Source organism: Macaca fascicularis, chromosome 11 (genome assembly GCF_037993035.2).
Source record: "Macaca fascicularis isolate 582-1 chromosome 11, T2T-MFA8v1.1".
Taxonomy (NCBI): Eukaryota; Metazoa; Chordata; class Mammalia; order Primates; family Cercopithecidae; genus Macaca; species Macaca fascicularis.
The window spans coordinates 75,569,267-75,592,875 of NC_088385.1; the positions used below are offsets into that span (position 1 = coordinate 75,569,267).

General features: G+C 40.6%; 1 protein-coding gene across 14 annotated transcripts in view; it reads left to right on the forward strand.

Annotated features, from left to right (window-relative positions):
* The first annotated feature begins 320 nt into the window (after positions 1-320).
* MDM2 (MDM2 proto-oncogene) overlaps positions 321-23,609 on the forward strand; it is a 33,893-nt gene continuing 10,604 nt past the window's right edge. For 2 of the 14 annotated variants that reach the window (XM_005571498.5, XM_045365591.3), the window contains exons 1-8: positions 321-641; positions 1,350-1,434; positions 5,995-6,069; positions 8,338-8,471; positions 11,761-11,810; positions 15,590-15,657; positions 15,784-15,880; positions 20,634-20,794. In XM_005571498.5, coding sequence (XP_005571555.2) covers positions 628-641; positions 1,350-1,434; positions 5,995-6,069; positions 8,338-8,471; positions 11,761-11,810; positions 15,590-15,657; positions 15,784-15,880; positions 20,634-20,794 — 684 coding nt within the window. In that variant the 5' untranslated portion in view covers positions 321-627. Of the gene's footprint in view, positions 642-1,056; positions 1,223-1,349; positions 1,435-5,994; positions 6,070-8,337; positions 8,472-11,760; positions 11,811-15,589; positions 15,658-15,783; positions 15,881-20,633; positions 20,795-23,609 lie in introns of those variants that run through there. The other 12 variants (XM_065524552.2, XM_045365589.3, XM_045365590.3 and 9 more) reach the window with 12 other exon arrangements.

Below are 23,609 nucleotides of genomic sequence, written 5' to 3' on the forward strand. Positions count from 1 at the left end.
ATCCGCATTTGTCGCAGTTTCCACCACGGGCGGGAAGCGTAAATACAAGAAATATAAAAATAGCGCAACGGCTAAAGGAGTGTTCCCAGTGCCAAGCCAGGCAGGCGCCGCGCCCGGGCCGAGCCCCACCCGCCCAGTTCGCGTCCAAGACTCCCACCCCGCCTCAGAGTACGCCGCGCCCGCGGGGCGACACTCCCAACTCCATCTTCCCGGAGGCGGTGCGGCCCAGCCCCTGACCCAATTGGCGGAAGCGGGGCCGGGTGTGTGCGCGCGCACAAATGCCCGGATGCGCCGCGACGCCCCGCACGCTCCCCTCCGGCGGTAGGGGGCGCGCACCGCGGCACCGCGGCTAGCTTGGCTGCTCGTGGGGCTTTTCCGGCCCTGTGTGTCGGGAAGATGGAGCAAGAAGTCGAGCCCGAGGGGCGGCCCCGACCCCTCTGACCGAGATCCTGCTGCTTTCGCAGCCAGGAGTCCCGTCCCTCCCCGGATTAGTGCATTCGAGCGCCCAGTGCCCTGGCCCCGAGAGTGGAATGGTTCCCAAGGCCCAGGACGTCGTGCTTCCGCGGGCCCCGTGAAGGAAACTGGGGAGTCTCGAGGGACCCCCGACTCCAAGCGCGAAAACCCCGGATGGTGAGGAGCAGGTACTGGCCCGGCAGCGACCGGTCACTTCTGGTTCTGGGCTGTGACGGTGTCCCCTGCATCGCTGGTTCCCAGCCTCTGCCCGCTCGCAGCCTTTGTGCGGTTTGTGGCTGGGGGCTCGGGGCGCGGGGCACGTGGCTTTGCGGAGGTTTTGTTGGACTAGGGCTAGGCAGTAGCCGCCAGGGAGGAGGGCGGGGTTTCGGACGGCTCTCGCGGCGGCGGGGGGCGGGAGTGGTTCGGAGGTCTCCGCGGGAGTCCGGGGTAAAGGTCACGTGGGCTGGGGGCTGCGGGGCCGCCTCGGTGGCGGGGTCCCGGTAATCGCAGGGGCCTGTCGGGTCGGTCTTGTGAATGCTGCGCATAGTCTGGGCGGGATTGGGCCAGTTCCATGGGCAGGTTGACTCAGCTTTTCCTCTTGAGCTGGTCAAGTTCAGACACGTTCCGAAACTGCAGTAAAAGGAGTTAAGTCCTGACTTGTCTCCAGCTGGGGCTATTTAAACCATGCATTTTCCCAGCTGTGTTCAGTGGCGATTGGAGGGTAGACCTGTGGGCACAGACGCACACCACTTTTTCTCTGCTGATCCAGGTAAGCACCGACTTGCTTGTAGCTTTAGTTTTAACAAAGGCGTTGTTTATGTTCTTTATATATGATTAATTTTTCGCAGATGTTTCATGATTTCCAGTTTTCATCGTCTTTTTTTTCCTTCTTGTAGGCAAATGTGCAATACCAACATGTCTGTACCTACTGATGGTGCTGTAACCACCTCACAGATTCCAGCTTCTGAACAAGAGACCCTGGTTAGTATTTTTGTCTCGTGTAATTTTAATAATTTATTTTATGAAGTGATAAACTAAATTTCATATACCTCAATTATAGCATGGCTCTGTAAATGACATTGTATGTGCATAACTTAAGGTGTGCTACCTCGGGCATGACTGCGTGGAGTTAAAAACTGTTAAGAACTGGTCAGTATTTTCTTAGCCCTTTGCCACATAGGCTTTAAAAATTAGTTCCATTACATTGTTAAGCGTGGTTGAAGTTATGTTTGTTATGTGACTGATTTTTTTTTTCCTTTTTGACCTCCCAGTATTTAATTTTTAAAAATGATTTCTAAAAGTCACAAAAATTATTCATGCTTGTTTTAAAGATTTTTGTCATTAGAGAAATTTTAAAGTAAAACCTGAAAATTCCAGTCTTTTTGCTGCATGTTCCCTTTTAGATTTTTTCTGTGTGCATACCCACATATATTTACATTTGAATTTAAATCTATGTTATTGTCCTGTTTGTTGTACTAACAAGATGAAACTATAGTTGTTCTGTGACTTGCATCCTTGTCAATAAAGTCTACAGAATTCTTTTTAATGGCTGCATGGTATTCCATAGCATGAGTATACCATTTTAAAAATTATGACTTTACTGACAGCTTTTTAAAAATTGCCTCCTGTTTTTGAGTATTACAGATAGTGCTGCTTTGTACATCCATCCCGTGTGACTATTTCTGTAAGAAAGATTTTATGGAATTATAGGCTGGATGCGGTGGCTCACCCTTGTAATCCTAGCACTTTGGAAGGTCAAGGCGGGCCGATCACCTGAGATGAGGAGTTCAAGACTAGCCTGGCCAACATGGTGAAACCCTGTCTCTACTAAAAATACAAAAATTACTCGGGCATGGTGGTGCGTGCCTATAATCCCAGCTGCTGAGGAGGCTGAGGCAGGAGAATCACTTGAACCTGGGAGGCAGAGGTTGCGGTGAGCCAAGATTGTGCCATTTAGGCCGGGCGCGGTGGCTCACGCCTGTAATCCCAGCACTTTGGGAGGCCGAGGCGGGCGGATCACGAGGTCAGGAGATCGAGACCATCCTGGCTAACACGGTGAAACCCCGTCTCTACTAAAAAATACAAAAAACTAGCCGGGCGGTGGCAGGCGCCTGTAGTCCCAGCTACTCGGGAGGCTGAGGCAGGAGAATGGCGTGAACCCGGGAGGCGGAGCTTGCAGTGAGCTGAGATCCAGCCACTGCACTCCAGCCTGGGTGACAGAGCGAGACTCTGTCTCAAAAAAAAAAAAAAAATAAATAAATAAATAAATAAATAAATAAAAATAAAAATTAAAAAAAGATTGCGCCATTTTACTCCAGCCTGGGCGATAAGAGTGAAACTGTATTAAAGAAAAGAAAAAAGAAAAATATAGAATTAGAACTCCTGAGTCCTAAATTTTTTTTTTTTTTTTTTGAGACGGAGTCTTGCTGTGTTGCCCAGGCTGGAGTGCAGTGGCCGGATCTCAGCTCACTGCAAGCTCCGCCTCCCGGGTTTACGCCATTCTCCTGCCTCAGCCTCCCGAGTAGCTGGGACTACAGGCGCCCGCCACCTCGCCTGGCTAGTTTTTTGTATTTTTTTGGTAGAGACGGGGTTTCACCGTGTTAGCCAGGCTGGTCTCGATCTCCTGACCTCGTGATCCGCCCGTCTCGGCCTCCCAAAGTGCTGGGATTACAGGCTTGATGAGTCCTAAATTTTACTCATATTTGATTGCTGCTGGTAACTTGCTCACCAAAAGGCTCTAACAGTTTCACTCCTGCCAACACTGAATATTACCAATCTTTAATTATTATTACTTTTTTTTTGATAAAAGGTACTGTGCCATTGTTTAAATTCATTTTTCCCTAGTTTCTTGGTGAGGCTGGGCACCTTTCCTTTTGTTTTGAGACAGAGTTTCACTCTTGTTGCCCAGGCTGGAGTGCAATGGCGAGATCTTGGCTCACTGCAACCTCTGCCTCCCAGGTTCAAGCGATTCTCCTGCCTTAGCCTCCCAAGTAGCTGGGGTTACAGGCACGCGCAATCATGCTCAGCTAATTTTGTATTTTTAGTAGAGATGGGGTTTTTCCACGTTGGTCATGCTGGTCTTGAACTCCCAACTTCATGTGATCTGCCTGCCTCGGCCTCCCAAAGTGCTGGGATTACAGGCGTGAGTCACTGCAGCAGGCCTCCATTTTGTTGTCATTTGTTTCTTCTGGGATTTGCCTCGTCTTCTCTGGCCATTTTCCTTTTGGTTCTTTAAAATTTTTCTTAGTAATTGGAGTAGCTCTATGTGTTTCAAGTATATTTAACTTTTGTTGCTTACTAATGTAGCATTTGCTTTTATGTTGTCTTTTCCCCATTGAGAACAATTCTATGAAGTAAAATTTGTTGGCTTTTGAATTTCTTATCATGCTTTGGAAGAACTCTCCTATCTTGCAAATATATTCCTATATTTTCTTCTAGATTTAAATTTTTTAGATATTTAGATCTTTACCTATAATTTATCTTCCTGTTCTTCAATGTAAGATTACGAATGCTATTATCTTTTATAGCCATTTCTCACTAATACATGTCTTTTAAGTCACTAATATACTGATGGCTTTCCATTACAGAATTTTTTTTTTTTTTTTTTTGTGAGACTGAGTCTTGATCTGTTGCCCAGACTGGAGTGCAGTGGCATGATCTCAGCTCACTACAACATCTGCCTCCTGAGTTCAAGCAGTTCTGCTGCAGCCTCCTGAGTAGCTGGGATTACAGGCACCCACCACCACACCCGGCTAATTTTTGTATTTTTAGTAGAAATAGGGTTTCACCATGTTGTCCAGGCTGGTCTTGAACTTCTGACCTCGTGATCCACCTGTCTTGGCCTCCCAAAGCGCTGAGATTACAGGTGTGAGCCACTGTGCCTGGCCTACACCTAAGTAATTTTTGTGTATTTAATAGAGACAGAGTTTCGCTGTGTTGGCCAGGCTGGTCTCGAACTTCTGACTTCAGGTGATCTGCCTGCCTCAGCCTCCCAAAGTGCTGGGATTACAGGCCTGAGCCACCACACCCATCTTCCATTACAGATTTTTACTTAGAGTTATTTTATCTAATTTGAAGCTAATATAGCATATATTAAAAATTCAGAAGAAAAAAGATAATTTTTAAATCTTTTTTGAGAGAATTCATTATTTTGCCTGAAAGTAAAGTGCATATATACGCACAGTTAAAAAAAAGTGCAATCAGAAAAATTAATAATTCAATATGTATTTTAAATTTTTCAGTTGTTTAATATTTGTTTTATTGATTAGCTGGAAATAGGCAATTTTTTAAAAATCTGTTTTTAAGACACTCCCAGTGGGGGTGCTGTCAGATTTTAAACAGCTGTCAGATTTAGACACAGGACTGGGGCATATCAAAGAGAGGTGCAGAGGTACCAGTTTGTGTGGGTGGTGGCAAGCTGTAAAGATACTGAGTTTTGCAGATTTTGATAAAAGGAAGAGAGAAAATGCATGTAAGTACATTACATTCCCCTCCCCCATGGCAGTTATTTTTCTCAATACCATTTGTAAAACTTCTAGATAAGTGGCAGGCAAACTTTAGCCTGTTGGCCAGCTTTGCCCTGTTGCCTGTTTTTGTTTTAATTTTAAAATTTTTTTGTAGAGGTGGGGTCTCTCAGTATGGCCCAGGCTGGTCTTGAACACCTAGCCTTAAGCGAACCTCTAGCACTCAGTCTCCCGAAGTGCTGGGGTTATAGGCATGAGCCACCTCGCCCAGCCAGCTTCCTTTCTTTCTGTAAAGAAAATTTTACTGGAATGCAACCATGCCTGTTGGTTTACATAGTAACTATACTTTTTACTTGGATAGAACCATTTGTATGAAAAGCTTAAAATATTTAACAGTCTGGCTCTTTACAGAAAAAAATTGACCCGTAATCTAGTTGGCAGGCTCCTTGAATATAGGTCATATGTCTTATTTGTAATTTTTTTTGCAGTACCTACTACTGTCCAGTGCATAGTATTAGCTCAGTAAATGTTTGTCAAGTAGATATTTGAAATGTAGACCAACTAAGAGGCAGCATGATATAGTAGGAAGAAAATGGTGAGTTGTAGTTGAGGGACCTGGGTTGGTATGTCTGATCTGTTCTTAATTACTCTTGTCAGCTTGGGTTAGTTAGTTAAGTTCTCTAGCTTTCAGGAACCTAATCTTTAGAGAAGATTGATAACAGGATCCACTCTAAAGATTTATTCATTTCTCTTTGATTCTCTAAGTTAGCTTGCAAGAAGCTCATTGGATCAGTACCGTAAGCTCATTGGATCTTAAGAATTTATGGTTGTTTGTAAGGCAGTAAGCAGGTAATATAAATAGCTGAAGGAAAAAGTAATTTTTCCTGTCTTGGATTGGATGCTATCTGTGATCACAACTAATGATACTTGATGATTCCATGATACTTGCATAATAATTAGATCCTCCCCAGCATTTTTTCCAAACCCCCTTTATTGAAGTTGATCGATATGTTTGCTGCAGGGCCTATAGTTCTGGGATAATTTTGGAAGTATAATAACAGCTCTTTTCTCTTTATAGGTTAGACCAAAGCCATTGCTTTTGAAGTTATTAAAGTCTGTTGGTGCACAAAAAGACACTTATACTATGAAAGAGGTAAGCTGAATCAAGAGATAACTAGCATCTTACTAGTTACATGTAGCCATACTTAAAGTTTTCAAGACTGTGGGGAGAAATTGGCCATATAGAAGGATTTTTCATTAAGCAGCAACATTTAATTTTGTGGTCATTTGGACTATATTTTAAAGCTGAAAATTCTAATTATACTCGAGTTTCATTTCTCAGCTAGGAACTCAGATAAGCAGAAGCCCTGTAGGGGCGCTTGACCATTTTATGCTGTGAACCCTTTGGTAGACTGGTGAAAGCCTTCTTAGACTGGTAACTCCTTCTAAGAATCATGTTTTTAAATATATGAAATAAAATGTATAGAATTACAAAGGAAACATACTAAAATACGGTTACCAAAATAGTATTTGTGATATATGTGCTTTTTTTATTAACACAATAAGTACTAAGATTTAGAAGCAGCTATAATAAATATAGTGTTTTGTTGTTTTTTTTTTTTTTGAGATGGAGTCTCGCTCTGTCACCCAAGCTGGAGTGCAGTGGCGGGATCTTGGCTCACTGCAACCTCCACCTCCTAGATTTAAGCCACTCTTCTGCCTCACCCTCCCACGCAGCTGGGATTACAGGCACCTGCCACCATGCCTGGCTAATCCTTTGTATTTTTAGTAGAGACAGGCTTTTGCCATGTTGGCCAGGCTGGTCTTGAACTCCTAGCCTCAGGTGATCCACCTGCCTTGGTCTCCCAAAATGCTGGGATTATAGGCATAAGCCACCATACATGGCCAATAAATATAATTTTGATTTAGTGAGGAATATAAGTCATATTTTGAAATGTTTGCCATAAGCACAGTATGATATGAAAACACCTGTGATTTTTGTTGGTGATGAAATCACAGGTATTAATACTGTTGTGATTTGTTGCCTACATTTATAATCGAAGGAAAAGCTAAATTCTAGTTAGAAGTTTGTGAAAATAAAGATAGAATTTTTTTCCCATCCAAATTAATGGACCCCCTGAATTCTATCCAAGGACTTCCTGGGCATCCCTGGATCCCAGGTTAAGAACTTCTGCACTAGAGATACATGAGTACAGTATACTGACCTTTCTGGGATAGAGGTGAGCTGATTCATGACCATATATTTAATGGATCTAGCATTTTAGTGCATTCCCCAGCTTTAAATTTGTGCACAGAAGCATGATTTTCATGCTTTTCAGTGAGAGATTGAGCCACCTTAGGCAAAATTTCAGTGTGATTGAAATATGCCTGTTCTCTCTCCCACTTAGTTTGTGGGACTCAGATTACTTAAAACATTAAAGTTTTTTTCCTACAACAGTATAGTGGGGCAGGAAGAGCTTCCGTATCCTTTTCCTCTCCAGCTATGCTTTTAGAAACTTCCTTAAGGGATATTTGGTGGAATAAATCTAAGTTCTCTTCCTTTTTCCTTTCCCACTGCTGGACAACAATCTGTCCAGTCACATAAGAATATTCCTTTAAGACTGATGCCTGCTTAGCCAGTTAAATCCAAAGACAGTGCTTGTAGGGAAGTGCCAGGTTAAATGGTATTTTTAGGGCTAATTTGGGATTGACCTTACTATCATTGTATAATCAGTTAAGGAAACAAAAAAGTATGGATTTAGCAGTAGATAGAAATGAGAAAATTGGCCAAGGCCATCATAAAGACTTAGAATGCTTATGCTAAACTGTGTAACAGTAATGTATGTATTGTCTGATGTAGTTCTCAGTTATAGGATCTTTGTTCTGGGGCACACAGGAAGGTAGTGAAAGCTAGTATGGGTAGTAAAAAGAGCATTGGATTAAGAGTCAGAAGAGCTGGGGACAGTTTCTTCTTCTTTTTTATTTTTATTTTTTTTTTTGAGAGAAGTCTCTCTGTCGCTCAGGCTGGAGTGCAGTGGCGCAATCTCGGCTCACTGCAGCCTCCACCACCTCCTGGGTTCAAGCATTCTCCTGCCTCAGCCTCCGGAATAGCTGGGATTACAGGTGTCCGCCACCATGCCCAGCTAATTTTTGTATTTTTAATAGAGATGGGACCAGGGTGGTCTTTATCGCCTCACCTGGTGATCCATCCGCTTCGGCCTCCCAAAGTGCTGGGATCACAGGTGTGAGCCACTGCGCCCAGCCAAAAGTAGCTTCTAAGTACAAAATGGTGGTTGTTCTACATAGTTGTGGATATGGTTGCTGGTTGTTTACCCCATTCAGATTAATAGTATATTATTAAATGTATTTAAAACTAACATTTAGTTTTCTTTAATGCTCAGAAATCATATTTCTATTTCAGGTTCTTTTTTATCTTGGCCAGTATATTATGACTAAACGATTATATGATGAGAAGCAACAACATATTGTATATTGTTCAAATGATCTTCTAGGAGATTTGTTTGGTGTGCCAAGCTTCTCTGTGAAAGAGCACAGGTAATTCTTCAGTTTAGTCCATTGTAAAAAGCCTGTTGGGCTAACATTTCAGTTCACCTCTACCCTCATTCACTTTTGTCAGAGAAAAACTGGTAAAACATATAAAAGACATGCTGAAATTTAATTTTTTAGCTCTGTGGCATATTATTTGAAAACCTGAGCTCTGGCATCTTATAAACCAGTGTTTGAAACCTAGCCCAGTCATTTACTACTTTTGTGACTAGGTAGATTAACCTCTATAAACCTGTTTCCCCATTTATAAAATAGGGATAATTAAATACTTCATGTGGAGGTTAAAGCTCTTGAAAAGAGACGTTGTATAAAAAAAGCATAGTTTTTGGCACATACCAAGCATTCAAGTATTAGTCGTAGCTATTATAAATTTTTATTCCAGTCACTCCCAGAAACAGTATACCACCAAGTAGTAAAGGCTTAAATTTGAGCCTTAGATATTTTGGAGATCATTTTCGTGGTCACTTATCATTATGGCACTTAACCAGCAGAATTTAACCCAGGTATTCTAGAATTAGGCCTGGCGCAGTGGCTTACACCTGTAATCCCAGCACTTTGGGAGGCCGAGGCGGGTGGATCATCTGAAGTCAGGAGTTCGAGACCAGCCTGACCAACATGGAGAAACCCCATCGCTACTAAAAATAAAAAATTAGCCAGGCGTGGTGGTGCATGCCTGTAATCCCAGCTACTCGGGAGGCTGAGGCAGGAGAATTGCTTGAACCCAGGAGGTGGAGGTTGTGGTGAGCCGAGATCGCGCCATTGCACTCCAACCTGGGCAACAGGAGTAACACTCCATCTCAATTACTCTCTTTTTTGTTTTGTTTTTGAGAGGGAGTCTTGCTCTGTGGCCTAGGCTGGAGTGTAGTGGCGCAATCTTGGCTCACCGCAACCTCCGCCTCCTGAGTTCAAGATTCTCCTGCCTCGGCTTCCCGAGTAGCTGGGATTACAGGTGCCCGCCACCACGCCTGGCTAATTTTTGTATTTTTAGTAGAGACAGGGTTTCTCGATGTTGAGCAGGCTGGTCTTGAGCTCCCACCCTCAGGTGATCCACCCGCCTTGGCCTCCCAAAGTGCTGGGATTACAGGTGTGAGCCACCACACCCGGCCTATATTTGGAATTCTTTGTCACATTTGGTTTAGCACAGGCAATCGGTATTGAGCCTTAGCATTCATTCTGTTAATTAATAGAATGAATGCTTTCACCTGGAACAGTTAACTAGCTTCTGCTAGTATTTAATGCTCAATAGTATAGCTGAAAAGATGATAATTAAATGGGATTTTATTTTATTAAAATAGATAACTTCCTCAACTGAGCAAGGGATTTTATAATTTTAAAACAACCTCATTATTGTAAACATAGTATATATTATATTATTGAACATTAGGAAATGACAGAAAACTAAGAAAAGTAGAGAATAAAAGGACTATAGTTTGTTACCAAAAGTTATTTTTACCAGTCGTTTGTATATTATGTGCAACTGTGTTTTAACCTAGTTTTAAATATAGTACTGTATTTAATTTCATCTAGCTTTTAAATATTATATATTATAATTTTTATATAATATAATTAATATATATTATAAATAATTATTTTTTCATTGATGAATCACTTTGTTTAATATCCATATATGTTGTCATTTTAAACTTGGCCTTGGGATATATGATTTAATTTTATAAATTTAAAAAATATATGGGTATATTGGTGAATTTTTCAGCTATTGAATATTGAATCTTCTTTTTTTTTTTTTTTTTTTTTTTTTGAGATGTCTTGCTCTGTTACCCAGGCTGCAACCTCTGCCTCCCAGGTTCAAGTGATTCTCTTGCCTCAGCCTCCTGAGTAGCTGGGGTTACAGGTGCATGCTACTATGGCCAGCTAATTTTTTGTATTTTTAGTAGAGATGAGGTTTTGCCATGTTGGCCAGGCTGGTTTCGAACTCCTGACCTCACGTGATCTGCCTGCCTCAGCCTCCCAAAGTGCTGGGATTACAGACGTGAGCCACTGTGCCTGGTCTGAATATTGAATCTTCGGATAGTGTTTGGAAGTATGATTTCCTTGGATTTGAATTCTAAATGTTGAGAGATAAGAAATAGGAGAAATTACTTACTTGAAAAGGATATGAATTTAAAATGTTGTGGGTTTAGGTTGCCGTATCCTTATTCCCAAGGGTGAAAAAAGATAGTTGGGATCATATTTCCTCTTAATATTGAGTGAGGAGCAATATTTTGTGACTAACACTCTCTCAAATCCTTAGTTTAAAAAGAAAAGGAAAAATCCATTGTGACATCAACGAATACTGGGGTAAATGAATTATCCTCCTGTTAGGATATAAACTTCATCAGGGCATATACATTTCTGTTTGATTCTTTGTTTTCCCCAGTGTCTGGTACATGGTTGGTTTTCAGTCTGTATTTATTGAATGAATGAGTGCTGCTTTATCTGTTAATAAGTTTTTTTTTTTTTTTTTTTTTTCCTGAGTTGGAGTTTTGCTCTTGTTGCCCAGGCTGGAGTGCAATGGCATGATCTCGGCTCACCGCAACCCCTGCCTCCCGGGTTTAAGTGATTCTCCTGCCTCAGCCTCCCAAGTAGCTGGGATTACAGGCATGCGCCACCACGCCCAGCTAATTTTGTATTTTTAGTAGAGATGGGGTTTCTCCATGTTAGTCAGACTGATCTTGAACTCCGGGCCTCAGGTGATCCACCCTACTTGGCCTTCCGGAGTGCTGAGATTACAGGTGTGAGCCACCACGCCCAGCCTCTGTTAATAAGTGTTAAGATCAAGAAAGGAAGTTGAAGCTTGATGAAAGTCAAGATTATAATCAAATTCCTATTTAATGGATTTTGCATAACTCGATACTTTTTTGGGCAGTTTGTGTTTAATGGATTTTGCATAACTCAATACTTTTTTTTTTGGCAGTTTGCTACTAAGCACATAGCTAAAAACATTCCTGTTTGAAAATAAGTACGTTAAACTGCTTCCTGCTTGCACACCCATTTTTTGAGGTTTGGTAAAGTCCAAACAAAGCACATTTCAGGAATTGGCAGTGTGAAATCTTTCAACTAGAGAGACTTTAATAATTATTAAAAGTAGCTGTACGTAATCATTGTGCTACTAATTATTGTGCTTTTATGTGCCTACAAGCTTGCCAATGATAAATTTGGTTTTGAATGTGTGCAGTAGTTCATACTAAGTATGTATGTAAAAGTCTGGTTAAATCCAGCTTAATACAAATTATTTTAAAATATACATCTCTTGTTATTTTTTTTTTCTGTCTACAAGGAAAATATATACCATGATCTACAGAAACTTGGTAGTAGTCAATCAGCAGGGTAAGTTAATTTTGAGCATCATGAATAAATACCATAAAAAGATTTTAAAGACATTTTTGTTCATGTGCATGTTTTGTAATTGATTCTCTTTAAAAGTTGCTTTAATATTGTAATAAAAATATGATAAATTTATTAGAAGTACATATGAACTAAAACCACATTATACTGAGGTTCTAATGTAAGGTTAAATACCTTGTTACATTAATTTAAGACTTGGGATATCAGAGTTAGGATTTGTTTTGAAAGGTCCATAATTTCAGAAGCTCCTATTTAGGAGTGATCTACCTTGAAAATGTATTGAAAGGCTTTGGGAAATAATACAGTTACCTACGTAGGACATTGTGTGAGGATGAAGGATGGGTCTTTTTCTTTGATTATAGACAAAATTTTGTTTACCAATTTGTGGAAGTGGAATTTTATGTTCCTACTTCTGATTCTTAACTGGTTATTTTTGGGTCACATCTCTCTTAAATAAGCTGATAAAAGCATTGGGTTCTTGTTCCAGAAAGATGCACGTGGGTACATATACATGGATAAGTCAATAAGTGTTTTACAACCTTCTTTCCATGAGAAAAGCCCTGATTTATGTGCTTGCTGACTCCCATAGTATAATACTCTCATTTGAAGGCTAAAAACATGGAGTTGGGAAGAGATGTACACAGTTTGGTTTTTTTTTTTGAGAAGGAATCTTGCTCTGTCACCCAGGCTGGAGTGCAGTGGCACGATCTTGGTTCACTGCAACCTCTGCCTCCCACGTTCAAGCAATTCTTCTCTCTCAGCCTCCCGAGTAGCTGGGACTAAAGGCTTATACCACCATGCCCGGCTAATTTTTGTATTTTTAGTAGAGACAGGGTTTCAGCTTGTTGGCCAGGCTGGTCTCGAACTCCTGACCTTGCAATCTGCCTGCCTCGGCCTTCCAAAGTGCTGGGATTACAGGTGTGAGCCACTGCACCCGGCCCCACAGTTTGCTTTTGAACACACTACACCCTTCCTAAAGCCCATCCTCGAACTACAGTTAAGAAATGCTGTTAGGCCAGGTGTGATGGCTCATGCCTATAATTCCAGCGCTTTAGGAGGCTAAGGCAGGAGGATCACTTGACCCTGGAGTTCAAGACCAGCCTGGGCAGCATGGCAAAATCCTGCCTCTGCAAAAACTACAAAAATCGGCTGGGTATAGTGGTGCATGCCTGTAGTCCTAGCTACTGAGGAGTCTGAGGCAGGAGGATTGTTTGAGCCCGGGAGGTCAGGACTGCAGTGAACTGTGCTCATGCCATTCCAGTCTGGGTGACGGAGCAAGACCTCATTTCTTAAAAAAGACAAAAACAAAAAAACACCTGTCAGGAGCTTATATAGTTCCTAGAATGAAATGACCACTCCCTTGTACTTCCTCTATTCCATATTCAGATTTTATTGTAAAATTGCTTTGTTACACGTGTGGGTTTTTTGTTTTTGAGAGGGACTCTTACTCTGTCACCCTGCTTGAAGTGCAGTGGTGTGGTCTTGGCTCACTACATCCTCCACCTCCAGGGCTCAAATGATCCTCCCCCTCAGCCTCCCAAGTTGCTGGGACTACAGATACGCTCCACCATGCCTGGCTAATTTTTCTGTATGTTTGGTAGAAATGGTGTTTTGCTCTGTTGCCCAGGCTAGTCTCAACCTGAGCTCAAGAGATACTCTCACCTCGGCCTCCCAAAGTATAGGGATTACAGGCGTGAGCCACCGCGCCTGGCTGTTATACTTGTTTATATTTTTGTTACCTATGTCCTATTCAGGTTTGCATTCTGCATCACACAGTATAGTGTTTTATTAATGTGGTATTTAATAAATGTGTTGAATACTTATTCTTCCAAAGTTAGGATTTAAAGCCCAGAAAAGTACCTCCATTTTATCCCAGAATAAAAGTAGTTACTAGGCTGATGATTTGGCATTTTATTGTTTTAAAGCTCTTTAAGAAATTGTATGATAGCTAAATATACAATTATAGTATTTGTAGTAGTATTTTGAATTTTCTGAAGTATGTATCCCTGATGTATTAATTCCTTCATTTGTTTAAATAAACTTTGGCACATTACTAGAAAAATTATATTACTGAGATGGAAACTTACAAATTATTTGCAGTCTGAGTTTGATTTAGATACCAGTAGATTTAACTTCAGAACTCCTATTCCATGTTCTCAACTTTGTCACTTTTTTTTTGAGATGGAGTCTCTTCTGTTACTCAAATTAGAATGCAGTGGCATGATCTCGAATCACTGCAATCTCTGCTTCCCGGGTTTAAGCGATTCTCCTTCCTTAGCCTCCTGAGTAGGTGGGGTTACAGGTGCCTACCACCACGCCTGGTTAATTTTTGTATTTTTAGTAGAGAAAGGGTTTCACCATGTTGACCGGGCTGGTCTCAAACTCCTGACCTCAGGTGATCCTCCCACCTTGGCCTCCCAAAGTTCTGGGATTACAGGCGTGAGCTGCTGTGCCTGGCCTAGGGCTTCCTTTTTATTACATCTTTTTTGTAGCATCTGTTTATACTAATCCAAACTTCCTGGACAATATAACCTATTATGTACAACTTAAGAAAATTAGTGTAATACCTTACCCGTAGTATAAAGAGAAAATTAACATATGATAATGCATAATTTCAAAATGTTAATGTCCAGGCATAAGTTCACTGTTAAGATGAAAATGTTTCCAAGGGGGTAGTAAAGAGTATTTGATGATGATTGTCTGTATATCCCAAATCTGAAACTTTGACTTTTGAGCTCCAAGTCTGTATATCCCACTACAAATGAAACCTATGTGTCTGAATAACTCAGTTTTTTATCTTCCCATCCGATCTGTTTATCTTTAAAGTTTCTCTTTTCGTGAATGGTGCCACTCATTTATTCACCCAAGGCAGAGTCTTGGAATCATCTTAACTCCTTTCTTCTTTGCCTTCTATTATTAAATACCAGGTCTTGTTGGTTTTTACCTATTTAATTTCTCTGGAATTTGTCTTCCATGCCTTAGTTTAGGCTTTAATCGTTTTTAGTTTGTATTGCAATTGTCTAATACTGGTTTTCCTGCCTCTGCCCTATTTTTCTTATATTTTGCCAGAGTGATTTGTCACTCTCTGCTTAAAATTACCATTTAGGAGTTCATTATTGCTCTCTGGATGTAATATTTTCTGTGAGCTAGAAATCAGTTTTCTTTCTTGGATTAAATCCTTTTTAATGGTGAGTGGCTGCAACATCGCATTAGGGAAGATTCTGAAGTATCTGCTGGGAAGAATGCAGTGATAAGGGAATGACAGCCTGAGTCCTGCTTTGGCTAGACGCACAGGATCCTTTACAATCTGAACCTGCCTACATTCCAGTAATAATGAACTGCTTGTGGTGTCCTGCAACAGGAACTGTTAGTTTGCTTTTGGATACTTTTTCACATGGCGTTTTCTTGGTCTGGAATGGCCTTTCCTAGCCCTATTTTCACATTGTCCTACAAAATATTTCCTGATTTTTTGCTCCTCAGACACTCCCTGTCCCTACCAAATAATGACTGTCCTGTCTCTCTGCTAATTTATCTTACAATCTTTTAATGTCTTGATTATACTTTGCTCTTCTACATTAAAGTTGAATTATTTTACTTACATCTGCAACATTTAGTATGAGGGTGCCACCTGGAAAATACATGTTTAATGTTTATTGAAAGGTTAAATTGCATAAGGGTTTGTGTTAGACTGATCACATATCTACTGAATAGCCGCCCTCCCCCCACCCACCAAGTTTCTGATTCTTTTTCTTTTCTCTCAGAATCATCAGACTCAGGTACATCTGTGAGTGAGAACAGGTGTCACCTTGAAGGTGGGAGTGATCAAAAGGTAATCTTTAAGTAAATTTCTCATTCTAATGTAATATTATTTGCCAGTTGGAAAGGTTATTTACAACAAATTAGCTTACTGGTTATGTTAAGTTTGTTGTATTTTATTTTTTTCCTGAATGCTTAGGACCTTGTGCAAGAGCGTCAGGAAGAGAAACCTTCGTCTTCACATTTGGTTTCTAGACCATCTACCTCATCTAGAAGGAGAGCGATTAGTGAGACAGGTATATATGAGTATTTGACACATTCACACAGCTTTTTGATGTTCTTTCTTTAATTAAATTAGTGCTTTTAGACTTAATTAAATTGTTCCCTTTTTTTGGTTGAGATGAATTAACCTCTGAGTTTTTTCATCCTTGATTTTATTAGATTTACAAATTGCTTATTTAGCAATATTTTTCTGGCTGACTACAGCAGGCATAGTTTACTGTGCCCCACCTGGAGTTTATAGTTAGCCAACTCTCTGTTAAGCTAATAGGAGGTGGCCGGGTGTGATGGCTCACGCCTGTAATCCCAGCACTTTGGGAGGCTGAGGCCGGCGGATCACGAGGTAAGGAGTTCAAGATCAGACTGACCAACATGGTGAAACCCCTTCTCTACTAAAAAACAAACAAACAAACAAAAAGTAGCTGGGCCTGGTGTCGCACACTTGTAATCGAGCTACTCAGGAGGTTGAGGAAGGAGAATTGCTTCAACCCGGGAGGTGGAAGTTTCAGTGAACCAAAATTGCGCCACTGCACTCCAGCCTGGGTAACTGAGCAAGACTTTGTCTAAAAAAAAGATAATAGGAGGCAGGCATATAAACTCCATTTTCGCCTTTATTCTTAGTCACCTTAACAGTTAAAATTTTAAATTGTTGTTTTTAATAAATGATAGTACATACCTATGAGTTTTAAAACAGAAAGTAAATAGCATTTTAGAAATGAAGAGATAAGGGCCAGGTGCGGTGGCTCACACCTGTAATCCCAGCACTTTGGGAGGCCAAGACAGGCAGATCACAAGGTCAGGAGATCGAGACCATCCTGGCTAACACGGTGAAACCCCGTGTCTACTAAAATACAAAAAATTAGCCAGGCGTGGTGTTGGGTGCCTGTAGTCCCAACTACTCAGGAGGCTGAGGCAGGAGAATGGCATGAACTGGGGAGGCAGAGCTTGCAGTGAGCTGAGATCATACTACTGCACTCCAGCCTGGGCAACAGAGCGAGACTCTCGTCTCAAGAAAAGAAAAAAAAGACAGAGAAAATAGTTGAGAACAGTTAGTAGAGGAGAAGACTGTAGCCTGAGGAAGTCACAGTAACTAAGACCGTATGATTCAGATGAAAGAGAATGTCAGATCAGTGAAACAGAGTAAATGAACCCAGACCAGAATCTTGTACATGCGGGCAGAAGACAGGAAGGGCAGAGGTGTCTAGGCAGAGGTGGAACTAGAACAAATGGTAGTTACTTGGGAAAAAGGTGAAGTTACATCTGTACCTTATGCCAAAATGAATTTCAAATGAGTTTAAAAGATAAAAATAGAATGCAACATATTTGAAAGATAGTCACTTTAAATTTGACTGTTAATATCTGTATTACGTAAAAGTCTCCCCAAATCAATAAGGAAAACATTGAAACTTCAAATAGCAAAAAGGGCAGACAGTTCACAGAAATTTCCCACAGTAAATACAAATGACTAATAAATAGGGGGAAAGGGTGAATTTTGGTGATTTTAGCTTTACAGATACTAAAAAATGCCTAAAGGGTGTCCTTTTGGTCTATCAAATTAGCAAAAATAAATTTTTTACTCATCCTTACAACTTGTGTATTAGCACTGATAAACTGTTGGTCTACAAGTTGGTATAAGTTGGTAAAAATTGATTAAATTTTTCAGATTATAAAAAAGCTTAAATGGCCTGGTGCTGCAGTGGCTCACACCTGTAATCCCAGCACTTTGGAAGGCTGAGGCGGGTGGATCTCTTGAGGTTGGGAGTTCGAGACCAACTTGGCAAACATGGTGAAACTCCGTCTCTATTAAAAATACAAAAATTAGCCGGGTGTGGTGGCAGGCGCCTGTAATCCCAGCTACTCGAGAGGCTGAGGCAGGAGAATCACTTAAACCTAGGGGGTGGAGGTTGCAGTGAACCAAATCGTGCCATTGCACTCCAGCCTGGGTTACAGAATGAGACTCTTATCTCAAAAAAAAAAAAAAAGGTTTAGAGTTCTTAACATTATCCTCGTAACTCCATTTCTAGGAATCTATCTTAAGGATGTAGTTAAAAATTCAAAGATTTATATGTAGAGATATTAATTACAGCATTATTTATAATTTGCAGCCCGGCCAAGATCACCTTTTTTAAGATAGAGAATACAAACAGGATTAAGAGCTCATGTGAAGAACTTGTGATCTAGTTGTGGAGATAAAACATAAAAATTCTTAGTGGGATGTAAGAGTATTTTGGGAATTGAGAGGAAGAGGAGATGACTTTTGGTTAGATAGGCCAAGAGAGGGAAATGAAATGAGCAAAGGTGTGAGAGTTGTACCTGTTTCAGGGATATGGATTTTATTTCACTTAATACCATAAGCCTATTAAATACTTACATATAAGGCTGCAGTGAACACCTTTGCACATATATTCTTAAATTATTATGGAGATATTTCTCTAGGATAGAGAATATATTTCTAGTATAGAATATATTTCTCTAGGATAGAGAAATTGCCTGCAAAATGATGGACGATTTAATATTCTTACTAACTGTATAAAAATGTCCTTTCTTGGCTGGGCGCGGTGGCTCACGCCTGTAATCCCTGCACTTTGGGAGGCTGAGGCGGGCAGATTACCTGAGGTCAGTTCGAGACCAACCTGGCCAACATGGTGAAACCCTATCTCTACTAAAAATACAAAAATTAGCCAGGTGTGGTGGCAAGCACCTGTAATCCCAGCTACTCAGGAGGCTGAGGCAGGAGAATCTCTTGAACCTGGGAGGTAGAGGTTGCAGTGAGCCAAGATCGCGCCATTATACTCCAGCCTGGGGGACAAGAGTGAGACTTTGTCTCAAATAAATAAATAAATAAGTAAATCCTTTCTCAAATCATTGATATTGTCTCATTTTAATTTTTGTCATTCTCATGAGTGAAAAATGAGATCATTTCCCTTTGCATTTCTTTGATCCCTAGGAGGTAGGAGATTTCTTTTTTCCATTACTCAAGTATATGACTCGATTTTTCATATGTTTATTAGTCATGTGTATTTCTTCTGTGACCTGCTTTTTCCTGTTTCCTTAAAAAAAAATCCAGTCTATCTTGATATGGTAGGACTTTGTTTTTTTTTTTTTTTTTTTTTTTTTTTTTTTTTTTTTTTTTTTTTTTTTTTGAGACGGAGTCTCGCTCTGTCGCCCAGGCTGGAGTGCAGTGGCCGGATCTCAGCTCACTGCAAGCTCCGCCTCCCGGGTTCACGCCATTCTCCGGCCTCAGCCTCCCGAGTAGCTGGGACTACAGGCGCCCGCCACCTCGCCCGGCTAGTTTTTTGTATTTCTTAATAGAGACGGGGTTTCACCGTGTTAGCCAGGATGGTTTCGATCTCCTGACCTCGTGATCCGCCCGTCTCGGCCTCCCAAAGTGCTGGGATTACAGGCTTGAGCCACCGCGCCCGGCCAGGACTTTGTATAATATGTATGATATGGGTATTTTTTTATTATATATGTTGCAGATATTATCTTTGAATTTGACCTTGGCCTTTTAACTTTTGTTTGGTATGTTATTTTGCCATGTAAACCTTGACGTGATCTAATCTTGATAGTCTTTTTTTTTGAGGGCTTTGCAGTATTATGAAATACTTTTCCACCCCAGCGTTATAAGAATATTTTGTTATAGGTACTTTCATGGTTTTGTTCTTTATATTTAGATCTTTAATCCACCTGGAATTCATTTTTATGTCTAGTGTAAGGTAGGATTCTCATGTCTAACAGATTTGTCTAACATTCTGACCCATTCAGAGATAATTTATTATTTAAAATAAAATGGAAAATTTTTACTGGTTTTGATTTCTGTTTAAAATACAGGATACTGAAGAGCCAGGTTTAGTGGCTTAGGCCTGTAATCCCAGCACTTTGGGAGGCTGAGGCACTGGGATCACTTGAGGCCAGGAGTTTGAGACCAGTGTGGCCAACATGGTGAAACGATCTCTACCAAAAACACAAAAATTATCCAGGCATGGTGGTGCGCGCCTGTAATTCCAGCTACTTGGAGGCTGAAGTCACAAGAATCACTTGAACCTGGGAGGCAGAGGCTGCAGTGAGCCGAGAATGTACCACTGCACTCCAGCCTGGATGGTCGAGTGTGACTCTGTCTCAAAAGAAAAAATGTAGGGTACTGAAGAAATTGAAACATTAAGAATACCTTATAAGTAAATTAACCACTTTGGCTCTTTTCAGAAAAAAAAAAAAGAACTCTTATATTTTAAAGTTTGGTTTTGGCAGAAAATAAAATTCCTAGATTGTTTGGTTAATAAAAACTTTATTAGATGGATTAAATTGTGATGTATGGAGATAGAGTTCTGAAAGAAGAATAGAAACCTTTAAAAAAATAGTATTCTCAGCCTAGGCAACATGGTGAAACCCTGTCTATACAAAATATAGAAAAATTAGTGAGCTGTGGTGGTGCGTTCCTATGGTACCAGCTACTTGGGAGGCTGAGGTTGAGGTGGGAGGATCGCTGAAGTCCATGAGACAGAGGTTGCAGTGAGCTGAGATTGCACCTCTGTACTCCAGCCTGGGCGACAGAGCAAGACCCTGTCTCAGAAAATAAATAAACAAACAAACAAATACACATATACAGCTAGTGTTCTGTTGTAACTCGTAGTTGGACAGATTCAATAAAACAGTGTTAACTTTTGAAGCTAATTTTATTGGAACTAAGTTTCTGTACAGATAGGTACTCAAAACAGCTCAATTTTCTAAATCACAGTACAGCAATTTATTTTTTTTCCCTTACATATCCAGAAGAAAATTCAGATGAATTATCTGGTGAACGACAAAGAAAACGCCACAAATCTGATAGTATTTCCCTTTCCTTTGATGAAAGCCTGGCTCTGTGTGTAATAAGGGAGATATGTTGTGAAAGAAGCAGTAGCAGTGAATCTACAGGGACGCCGTCGAATCCGGTAATGTTCTCATTTTTAAGTAAGGCGAGACTCTTACTGTTAAACTCTAGTCCTGGCAGTCCTAATAAGCATACTGATCGAATGTACATGTGTCTTACGAGATTGATGCAAAACACGGTGCTAAATTTTACTTTAAAATAAAACCACTGTATTGATCTCTGCCTTCAACCCAAGGTATTGTGAGAAATGTGGAAAATAGTGGAGTAACACTAGTATTGGTAAAATTAGTAGTAGTATTAGTAATTATCGGTGTCACTGTATGTATTAGAGAATATTTGTGGACCACTGCACCAATAGTACATTCAAATAAATTGGAGCATAGAGTTGTTTGAGAATTTTGAAATAAAGGAACAAAACCCAAAATTTGGTTCAGTTAAATATTTTAGCATTTTAAGGCAAATTTGACTATTTAGAGTAAAAATATCTTCTATTACAGCCATCAGCAAAAAAGTCAACATAGTCTGAACTTAACATTTGCCAGATAGGTCTAGACATCAGGTAAGTTCTATTTACTTATGCTGTAAAATACAGGTTTATACTGGGCTGGGTGTGGTGGCTCACGCCTGTAATCGCAGTACTTTGGAAGACTGAGGCGGGTGGATCACCTGAGGTCAGGAGTTCAAGACCAAGCTGGCCAACAAGATGAAACCATGTCTGTACTGAAAATACAAAAATTAGCCAGGCATGGTGGCACACGCTTGCAGTCCCAGCTACTCGAGAGGCTGAGGCAGGAGGATCACTTGAACTCAGGAGGTGGAGGTTGCAGTGAGTCGAGATTGTGCCACTGCACTCCAACCTGGGTGACAGAAAGACTCAGTCTCAAAAAAAAAAAAAGAAAAAAGAAAAATGCAGATTTATTATTGCATGGATGACTGGAGAGTATCAGTACTTTTTAATTATTAATACAGACTTCCAAAATAATAGCGAGCAGCATTTCTTAAGAGATGTCACTGAAAGACGTTTGGTAAAATCTTTTTTTGTTAACAAGAATGCTTGACAAATGGAATATTTTGTTTTGTATGTCTTTAAACAAGCTTGTCCAACCCATGCCCTGTGGGCCATATGCCAAGATGGCTTTGAATGTGGCCTAACACAAATTCATAAACTTTCTTGAAATATTATGAGATTTTTTTTTTATTTTTATTTTTTTTACAATTTTTTCCCTGCTCATCAGCTATTGTTAGTGTATTTTACGTGTAGCCCAAGACAATTCTTCCAATGTGGTCCAGGGAAATCAAAGGATTGGATATAGTTTTTGGTAATATGGCAGTGTTGATGGTCATTATTCTGGATATTAGTAATCCTTGTAATCCTTGTATAGTTCTCTAGAAGATGTAGGAGATGGAACCAATTGTGGTAGTAATCCTAGTCTTTTACCTGTTCTTGTTAATTCCTGTATTTTTATTTTTCTCTTCCAAAGTAGTGATTGTTTGAACACATACCTGCCCTCTAGAATTACTGTACTTAATGGAGCTGTTACTCATGTAGACCACTAGATGGCATAATGAGCTCTTGCTCGGTCTGAGAGCAGGTTCTTCATTCGTAGATAATTTAAGTTTATACCAGATTCCATACATTTGAGATGGCACTGCAGATACAGTAGTAGTCAAGGTAGATATGATTCTTGTCTTCATGGGGAGATAGATCATTAATGACAAAAATGAAAAAATTTAATAAATCCAGTGAAAAAACAGGTGCTTGAGAGGAAATATGTGTGATAAAATTGAATCCAATTAAAACTTGATGAGTACACAACCTACAAGTTGGTTAAAAAGAGGATTATCATATCCTATTTATTTATTTATTTATTTATTGAAATTGAGTCTCTATTGCCCAGGCTGGAGTGCAGTGGTGCAATCTTGGCTCACTGAAACCTCCGCCTCCCAGGTTCAAGCAATTCTCATGTCTCAGCCTCCTGGGTAGCTGGGATTACAGGCTTCCACCACCACACCCAGCTAATTTTTGTATTTTTAGTAGAGACAGGGTTTCACTATGTTGGCCAGGCTGGTTTTGAACTCCTGACCTCAAGTGATGTGCCTGCCTTGGCCTCCCAAGGTGCTGGGATTACAGACGTTGAGCCACAACACCCGGACCCCCATTAAATGTATAGTTTTTGTTAAAGTTATATCAGAATTCTAGCTGAATGGAGTCCTTGTTCTTGCTTTGTGCCTGGGACACTGCCTTGTTACTGATACGGCTTTGAGGAGTAGAGGAACATCAGATTTTTTGTTTTGAGTTGAGTTAGGTAAAACGACATGGACACACGTGGAGTGGTTTTAAGGAGCAGAGAGTTTAATAGGCAAGAAGGGAGAAGGCAGAAGGAAGAAGCTCCCCCTTACAGAGCCGGGGTGGGGGTGCTCTAAAGCTGAAAGAGGAGACCTCACATACTAGCTGGTTTTATGTGATGGCTGGAGGGAGTGGTGTCTTATTTGCATAGGGCTCAGAGGGTTGGTTTAACCAGGCATGTCATTTAGCCCTCGAGAAAACTAGCCCTCCCACTCTAGTCCTTTAATACTGCAAATGCAGCGTGCCATGACATTTTACACACGTGGGGTTATGTGGGGGCGGCCATGCTGTTAGGTACCTGTTGGGGCAAGGGCAAGATGATGACAGTGGGAATTGCCATGTTGGGTGGACCCTCTTGCATTTGCATCTTAAAGGTTGCCGGCCTTTAAGAGCCAGGGTTTTATGCTAGACAAGAAATGTTTCTGGAGCTACGAAAAACCTTCCAAGGACCACTTTCCCTTTCTATTTGCCTAAAATAATTTCTTAGTAACTCCCACCACATTATCAAAGTGTGCAGTAGAGGGGTATT